The sequence below is a fragment of the Camellia sinensis genome, chromosome 2 (assembly GCF_055761805.1).
Source record: "Camellia sinensis isolate YWXY chromosome 2, ASM5576180v1, whole genome shotgun sequence".
Classification (NCBI taxonomy): domain Eukaryota; kingdom Viridiplantae; phylum Streptophyta; class Magnoliopsida; order Ericales; family Theaceae; genus Camellia; species Camellia sinensis.
In genome coordinates, this window is record NC_138962.1 from 2493108 (window position 1) to 2502432 (window position 9325).

A 9325-nucleotide genomic window follows, 5' to 3' on the forward strand; every position below is an offset into this window, starting at 1 on the left:
ATAAAAATGGAAGTTGAATAAAAATAAAAATGGAAGTTGCAGAAAATTAAAAATGGAAATTCATTCAAGAAACCACTATACCTTAACGATCTATTTGGAAATTAAATAAAAAAGGAAGTTTAATAGAAAAGTAAATTGATTAAAAATGGAAGTTGAATAAAAATAAAAATGAAAGTTGCATAAAATTAAAAACGGAAGTTCATTCAAGAAACCACTATACCTTAATGATCTATTTGGAAATTAAATAAAAAATGAAGTTTAAGAGAAAAGTAAATTGAATAAAAATGGGAGTTGAATAAAAATAAAAGTGAAAGTTGCATAAAATTAAAAATGAAAGTTCAATCCATAAACCACTATACCATAACGATATATTTGGACAATAAATAAAAAAGGAAGTTGAATGGAAAAGAAACTTGAATAAAAAAAGAAGTTGAATAGAAATAAAAATGGAAGTTGCAAAAAATTAAAATTGGAAGAGCATTCAAGAAACCACTATACCTTAACGGTCTATTTGGAAATTAAATAAAAAATGAAATTGAATAGAAAAGTAACTTGAATAAAAATGGAAGTGGAATAAAAATAAAAATGGAAGTTGCAGAAAATTAAAAATGAAAGTTCATTCAATAAACCACAATACCTTAACGATCAATTTGGAAATTAAATAAAAAAGTAAGTTTAATAGAAAAGCAAATAGAATAAAAATAGAAGTTGAATAAAAATGAAAATGAAAGTTGCATAAAATTAAAAATGGTTGTTCAATCCAGAAACCACTATACTTTACTGATTTATTTGGAAATTAAATAAAAAAGGAAGTTGAATAGAAAAATAACTTGAATTAAAATGGAAGTTGCAGAAAATTAAAAATGGAAATTCATCCATGAAACCACAATACCTTAACGATCTATTTGGAAATTAAATAAAAAAGGAATTTGAATAGAAAAGTAACTTGAATAAAAATGGAAGTGGAATAAAAATAATAATGGAAGTTGCCGAAAATTAAAAACGGAAGTTCATTCAAGAAACCACTATACCTTAACGATCTATTTGGAAATTAAATAAAATATGAAGTTTAATAGAAAAGTAAATTGAATAAAAATGGAAGTTGAATAAAAATAAAAGTGAAAGTTGCGTAAAATTCAAAATTGAATTTTAATCCAGAAACCACTATACCTTAACGATTTATTTTGAAATTAAATAAAAAAGGAAGTGGAATAGAAAAGAAACTTGAATAAAAAAAGAAGTTGAATAGAAATAAAAATGGAAGTTGCATAAAATTAAAATTGGAAGAGCATTCAGGAAACCACTATACCTTAACGACCTATTTGGAAATTAAATAGAAAAGGATGTTGAATAGAAAAATGACTTGAATAAAAAAGGAAGTCGAATAGAAATAAAAATGGAAGTTGCAGAAAATTAAAATTGGAAGTTCATTCAAGAAACCACAATACCTTAACGATCTATTTGGAAATTAAATAAAAAAGGAAGTTGAATAGAAAAATAACTTGAATAAAAATGGAAGTGGAATAAAAATAAAAATGGAAGTTGCAGAAAATTAAAAATGGAAGTTCATTCAAGAAACCACAATACCTTAACGATCTATTTGGAAATTAAATAAAAAAGGAAGTTTAATAGAAAAGTAAATTGAATAAAAATGGAAGTTGAATAAAAATAAAAATGGAAGTTGCATAAAATTAAAAATGGAAGTTCAATCCAGAAAACACTATACCTTAACGATCTATTTGGAAATTAAATAAAAAAGGAAGTTGAATAGAAAAATAACTTGAATAAAGATGAAAGTTGAATAGAAATAAAAATGGAAGTTGCAGAAAATTAAAAATGGAAGTTCATTCAAGAAACCACTATACCTTAACGATCTATTTGAAAATTAAATAAAAAAGGAAGTTTAGTAGAAAAGTAAATTGAATAAAAATGGAAGTTGAATAAAAATAAAAGTGAAAGTTGCATAAAATTAAAAATGGAAGTTCAATCCAAAAACCACTATACCTTAACGACCTATTTGGAATCTAAGTAAAAAAGGAAGTTGAATAAAAAAGAAACTTGAATAAAAAAAGGAGTTGAATAGAAATAAAAATGCAAGTTGCAGAAAATTAAAAATAGAAGTTCTTTCAAGAAACCACTATACCATAACGATCTATTCGTAAATTAAATAAAAAAACGAAGTTTAAGAGAAAAGTAAATTGAATAAAAGTGGAAGTTGAATAAAAATAGAAATGAAAGTTGCAGAAAATTAAAAATGGAAGTTCATTCAAGAAACCACTATACCTTAAAGATCTATTTGGAAATTAAAAAAAAAAAAAGGAAGTTTAATCGAAAAGTAAATTGAATTAAAATTGAAGTTGAATAAAAATAAAAATGGAAGTTGCAGGAAATCAAAAATGGAAGTTCATTAAAAAAACCATTATACCTTAACGATCTATTTGGAAATTAAATAAAAAACGAAGTTTAATAGAAAAATAACTTGAATAAAAATGGAAGTGGAATAAAAATAAAAATGGAAGTTGAAGAAAATTAAAAATGGAAGTTCATTCAAGAAACCACTATACCTTAACAATATATTTTCAAATTAAATAAAAAAGGAAGTTTAGTAGAAAAGTAAATTAAATAAAAATGGAAGTTGAATAAAAATAAAAGTGAAAGTTTCATAAAATTAAAAATGGAAGTACAATCCAGAAACCACTATACCTTAAGGATCTATTTGGAAATTAAATAAAAAAAAGAAGTTGAATAGAAAAGTAAATTGAATAAAAATAGAAGTCAAATAAAAATAAAAATGGAGGCATTCAGTGCAGAATGCAGTGTATGAGTATAATGTGTGAATGTTGTGGACAATCTATCAGTGCAGAATGCAGTGTATGAGTACAGTGTGTGAATGCCGTGAGCAGTTTATCAGTGCAGAATGCAGTGTATGCAGTGTATCAGACGCTGTGAGATCAGTGTGTCAGGTGTTGTGTCGTGCAGCAGATTACGTGAATCGGTGTATGAGTGATTTGAGGCCGTGATCAGAAGAACATACCGGAATGCTGTAGAGGGCCAGGAGATCGAAGGTCCGCTGTAGCATCCCCATCATGGAGGCATTCAGCTCCACGGACTGCCGGGTATACTCGGAGGACGCCTGCAAAAGTACAAGATATATCAGTATTCCGTGGAATATCAAACAAACTGAAATGAAATGCTAGATGCAAGATGCAAAATGAAGTAAAACATACCAGAGGCAGGTCGGGGATGCCAGCTAACTCATGACCAGCCAGGGGAGGAGCAAAGGGGATCTGGTAGGTCGCCCCATCCTGCCCTCTGTATGTCAGTACGGTGGGCAGAGCAGGCCAACCGGTCCCCCGTCCTCTCTGAACTCCGCCCCTGCCACGGACTGGAGCCCTCCTAGAAGCTCCCGCTCCTGTCCTAGCTGCTGGCGCCACGGGCCTGGCTCCCTCAGCTCGACGGCCGCCGCTCAGAGACCGCATAATGTACATCTGCACGTACTCTCGGTAGTCGCCGATGCCTCTGAAGCGGGTCGCCTCCCAGCCAATGGTATAATCGGCCATCTGCTCGGTAGTGAGCCTCTCGGTCTCCCTCATGTCCTCAGGAGGGTGAACCGGGACTATCTGCTCTGGTAACCCTAGGGTCTGGCATAGGAAACGCTCACCTAGGTACCAAGCCCGACAGACCGGGCCCTCCAGTAAGATCCGAAAACGCGAGGTCTCCTCAGCACCGGCAAATCGGTCCCGAATCGTCGCCAGCAACGGGGCCCAAGGCTGCCACGTGATCTGAAAGTGACATACAGTTTGTTATCTATCGCTATTGAAGTATGCAGTGAAAAGCATAGCTTAGATAAATTCTGAACTAAAAACATACCTCGGCAGGGGTGATGGTGTCGAAGTACTGGCGAAAGAAGCTAAATGTCTCTCGTGGCCTCCGCGCGCATCTCCCGTCGAAGCGTCGCGAGAATGGGACGACGAGGGGGGTCTCCGTGTCTGGCATGGGTGCAAGCCTGGGAAAGTAGGCGTAAACCCACAACTACAGAGAAAACATCAATATGACTATCAGATAAAGCAAAACACATAATAAAGCAGAAATGGCAGGGCCGTGTGTTGTGCAGTGTATTGTGTACAGTGTACAGTGTGAACTGTGTACAGTGTACAGTGTGAGTAGTGTACAGTCAGTGTAAAGCAGAGTGTATATGTGTGCCGCGTGTGCAGTATACAGTTAGTGAAAAGCAGACTACAGTATGTGCAATACAGAATACAGTACAAAGTACAGAAGATAGAAAAGCAGAAATGAAAAGCGGGAAAGAAACGTACCTCCCAAGCACGCCAGTAGCCTCCGAGCAACTGTCCGCTGCCACGGGAAGCCGAGCTCATATACCCGTAGAGTGTGGCCAGAGCGGCGCCACCCCAATCATAGTGCAAGATTTGCCTGACGTCCACCAAAGCACTAAGCAGGCAAAGGGGCACGGTGTTCGCCCGGTCGGCGAAAATAGTCGTCCCCAGAAGGAACATGAGAAAGCCGCGTGCATACCTCTCCACGGCCTCCTGAGTCATCTGCGCCTCCTCCTCCAACGCGGGCTGGACCCTAAACTGCACCTCGAACCAGGAGTAACGAACAAAGCCTGGACGAGCAAGAGGTGGCACCTCACCAAGCAGATAGATCTGAGCGGCAGTCCACTCGTCCATGTCAGTATCAAAGGGGATCGGATCACCCCCTACCCCGATGCCTGTGAGCATCGAGAAATCATAGGGAGTCATCGTCATGTCTCCCGTCGCAGACAAATGGAACGAGTCGGTGGTGTCCCACCACCTCTCCACTAGAGCGGCGAGCAAGGGCCTGCAGGTCGTGAGTTTGGATAGTCCCCTGCAGAAAGCGTCAAAGCCCGCCTGGTCCACGATGAGATGAACCGCATCGGGAAGCTCGGCATACCAGTCCCAAGCGCCGGTGTTCCCATACCCACGAATGGTATGGGAATCCTCCTGTAAACAAAAGAAAAAAAAAAAAAACAACAACAATTGCAAGGCAACAGTCAAAATGCAGTTCTAAGAAGCTTACAGTGAACTACAGCGTGTGATGCGTCAGCGTGTTCGGGTGGTTCAGTACAGTATAGCGTGTGTGCATATTTTCAGACTCAAGCAAATGCTGGGTACCAGTGTGTATGCAGTGAAATACAGTGTGTTTGGGTGATTCAGGGCTAGTGCAGTGTATGTGCATGTGTCAGTCTCAAGCAGATATCAGTGGCACGCATGTTTACAATCAACTACAGTATACAGGGTATCTGAGCTAAAGCAGTTAAAAAGCACAACCAGCTACGACAGTTTTGTGTCCTACATTGCAGAAAGTAAAGCAGAGAAAAGAGAATTACCTCGGAAGCGCCGAAGGACAGGTGGGAGGTAGGCTCACGCAGTAATAGCTCGGGTGGCACGTGCCTCTCGAAGCTCCGAAACTGGCGAAGTCCGTCAGGAGGCAGCACATGAATCGCCGGCCGGTAGGTCGCCGGGTCGAACGGGCGGACGCTCAGCGGGAGAAGCTCAACCCCGGGATCCATCTCGTGATCCGGAGGAGTCCTACCCTGTGGAATATCGTCGGCCATGTCAAAAACGGTGAGAAAATAGCCGAAAAAGGAAAACCGGGCGAAAATATGGAAAGTCAACCGAAAAGTCAAACCCCGAGAGGGTCGGAAAAGGCCGGAAAAGCCGAAATACGGAAAAGGGACGGGTATCGAGAAAAACTCGAGGAAAACAAGCCTCGAGTGGCGAAAATCGAGAAAGAAACACCGAAACGAAGTTTTATTCGGTTGAAAATGTCCGAAACGCGAAGGAGATCGCGAATCGAACGAAGAAATGAGAGCCAGAACGCACGGAAATGAGAGTATCAAGGGGGGAAAACACTCTAGAGAGAGAGAGAGGTGTTTTTCGACCAAGGGGAAGTAAGAAAATAGGGTTGGAAACCCTACTTTAAAAGACCCGTGCCGAAATGACAGAACTGCCCCGATTCAGCAATTCTTTGCCGGTCGGCCACACTCTTTGCCGGTCGGCAAAATATTGTGCCGATGGAATTGAATGATGGCCGGTGGACGGCCGGTGATGTATTATGATGGCCGGTGGGCATCCGGTGACCTCCTACAGTGATTTTGGAGCCTTCTACACCCTTGTTTGATTTATTTATGGGGTCCAGGGCCTTTAGTGCTCAAAACAGTGCAAAACAATGCGCTTCCGACGCTCAGCCGGCCTCCGTTTTGACCTCGGGTCGTGTCTTCTGTGCGTGGCGCTCGAATTCGCGCAAGGTGTATCCTTTTCGTATCTTTTTGGCTTTTACGAAATTCAAAAGTTGCCCCATGCATATCGCATATCAATCGCACTGTCTTGTGCATCACATATTATCGCACTGTCTTGTGCATCGCATACCATCGCACTGTTTTGTGCATTTCAAAGCAATCGCACTGTTTTGTGCATTTCAAATTATCGCACTGTCTTGTGCATCGCATACCATCGCACTGTTTTGTGCATTTCAAATCAATCGCACTGTTTTGTGCATTTCGAATCAATCGCACTGTTTTGTGCATTTCAAATCAATCGCACTGTTTTGTGCATTTCAAAATCCATCGCACTATTTTGGCGCATTGCATATCGATCGCGCTGTTTAGCGTATCGCACTGTTTTGTGCATTACATTCCATCGCGCTATTTTACGCATCTCATTGCATTTTGCATATTTTGTCCAATTTCATTACTTGCGTAGACCGCATGTATTGCTTGCGTAGACCGCATGATTGTTCAATTTCATTACCTGCGTAGACCACATGTTTTGCTTGCGTAGACCGCATGATTGTTCAATTTCATTACCTGCGTAGACCGCATGTATTGCTTGCGTAGACCGCATGATTGTTCAATTTCATTACCTGCGTAGACCGCATGTTTTGCTTGCGTAGACCGCATATTTGTTCAATTTCATTACCTGCGTAGACCGTATGTATTGCTTGTGTAGACCGCATGATTGTTCAATTTCATTACCTGCGTAGACCGCATGTTTTGCTTGCGTAGACCGCATATTTGTTCAATTTCATTACCTGCGTAGACCGCATGTATTGCTTGCGTAGACCGCATGATTGTTCAATTTCATTACCTGCGTAGACCGCATATTTGCTCAATTTCATTACGTGCGTAGACCGCATGTTTTACTTGCGTAGACCGCATGTTAATTACATTACTTGCGTAGACCGCATGATTGTTTAATTTCATTACCTGCGTAGACCGCATGTATTGCTTGCGTAGACCGCATAATTGTTCAATTTCATTACATGCGTAGACCGCATGTTTCGCTTGCGTAGACCGCATGCTTGAAACCAACTTCATTACCTGCGTAGACCGCATGTATTGCTTGCGTAGACCGCATAATTGTTCAATTTCATTACTTGCGTAGACCGCATGTTTTGCTTGCGTAGACCGCATATTCGTTCAATTCATTACTTGCGTAGACCGCATGTTTTGATTGCATAGACCGCATATTTGTTCAATTCATTACTTGCGTAGACCGCATGTTTTGTTTGCGTAGACCGCATATTTTTTTTCAATTTCATTACCTGCGTAGACCGCATGCTTTCTTGCGTAGACCGCATGTTTCGCTTGCGTAGACCGCATGCTTGAAACCAACTTCATTACCTGCGTAGACCGCATGCTTATGTTCAATTTCATGGCTTGCGTAGACCGCATGCCTATGATCAATTTCGTTGCCCGCGTAGACCGCGTGCTCCACTCACATGTCTGTGCTTTCACAGCATTGTTATGTTTTCCACTTACTTTGCGCTGTCACGCATTTTCAAATATTTTAATACGCATATTGTTAATCACATCGCACCTGTTAAGTTTGTTTTCTTTGCAGGCACGATATTGTATGTACGGTTCATTTAAGGCTGGTGCAACCAGACGAGCCGCACAGGTACATACACGGTCTAGGAGACCCTAAATCCTCTGAAGGTGCAAGTCCTTCGGTGTTTGTCGTGCCAGAACGACTTTCGGTTAGTTGCATTATACATGTATTTTAAGCCGCATGTTGTCGCGCATTTCAAGTTCACTTGCATTGTTGTGCATTTCTTGTGAATTGTATACGGTCTAGGAGACCCTAAATCCTCTAAAGGTGCAATTCCTTTGGTGTTTGTCGTGCCCGAACGACTTTCGGTGGTCTGGTAAAGCCACCTGCCTATGTTTGCGGTGAGTTCCTAGAAGACCAACTGGGACGGTGGAAACTAGAGTTCGAACGGCTTATGCCTAGAACGCAAAGGTTCGGGAGTTCTGAGACTAAAGTCTGGTTTAAATACCCAGGGGTGTATCCTCGGCTTGAAATCTGTATGGAAGCACCATAGATTGAGGCGGTATGTCTGCGCCTCAGTTCTGGATACTGAACCAACCTAGTATATCGCCCTGTTGGTAAGATAGGGAAAGCTACAATCATAGCTGTTGCATCATAATGCATTGTCGTGCATACATGGTAAATATTGCATTGTAGAAAATAAACATGCATTGTCATGCATTTCCATTGTAGCTTGCATGCATCCATTGCATTTTCCCCAGCAGGTCGCATCATACTGCATTGTCATGCATTTTTGTAAATATCCATTCCATTGCATATTTGTAGATATTGCATTGTAGTTTGCATGCATTCATTGCATCGCCTTCCATCTATGGCTTGCGCCTTTCCAGGTTGAGCTTGGTCTGGAATGTACCCTTACTTTTCACGTTAAAGCAAAGTTCTACATGTGTACGCGCCTATTCCACGCTGGTATGTTGGTTTGAGGGTTGCGGCACCTTTTCTGTGTTAGACATGGCTCGTATGCGTACATGCCTTTCCTAGGCAAGATTTGGTTTGGCCCACGTGCCATATCCATTGCATTATAGCTTGCATGCATTCATTGCATCACTTCCATTTATGGCTTGCGCCTTTCCATGATTGAGCTTGGTCTGGTATGTGCCCATATTTCTCGTGTCGAAGCATAGTTCAGTGGACCGTTCTATGTTAAACATGGCTTGTATGCGTACATGCCTTGCCTAGGCAAGATTTGGTTTGGCCCGCGTGCCACATCCATTGCCATCTCCCCAGCATATCCATATCTATATTACATTGTAGTGTAATTTTTTCATCCGGCATTAGGATCGTTGTCCTTTCTCCAGCGGGTCGTTTCCCCACTTATGTCAATCCCCCCCTAATACTTGTTCTTGCGTCTGTCTATATTACTCATAGTTCAGTTGACCGTTTTATGGTAGACAGACTTGTTACCTCCATCAATCTATTTGACATAGGTAGGGTTTCGAACCACTCGTGATTGG

General features: G+C 40.7%; 1 protein-coding gene across 1 annotated transcript; it reads right to left on the minus strand.

Moving 5' to 3' along the window:
• Positions 1 to 3803: 3803 nt before the first annotated feature.
• On the minus strand, positions 3804 to 5611 carry LOC145820745 (uncharacterized). Its single transcript, XM_082917345.1, has 3 exons — positions 5369 to 5611; positions 4813 to 4982; positions 3804 to 3813 (listed from the first exon to the last, which is right to left on the minus strand). The coding sequence occupies exons 1-3, from the start codon at positions 5594 to 5596 to the stop codon at positions 3804 to 3806; spliced, it is 408 nt and encodes a 135-aa protein (XP_082773471.1). The 5' UTR covers positions 5597 to 5611.
• Positions 5612 to 9325: the final 3714 nt, after the last annotated feature.

Coding starts and splice junctions, on each gene's coding strand:
- LOC145820745 (XM_082917345.1), bottom strand. CDS start 5,596: ATGGCCGACGATATTCCACAGGGTAGGACTCCTCCGGATCACGAGATG. Junction 4,983..5,368: donor TGTCCTTCGGCGCTTCCGAG/GTAATTCTCTTT, acceptor TTTTGTTTACAG/GAGGATTCCCATACCATTCG.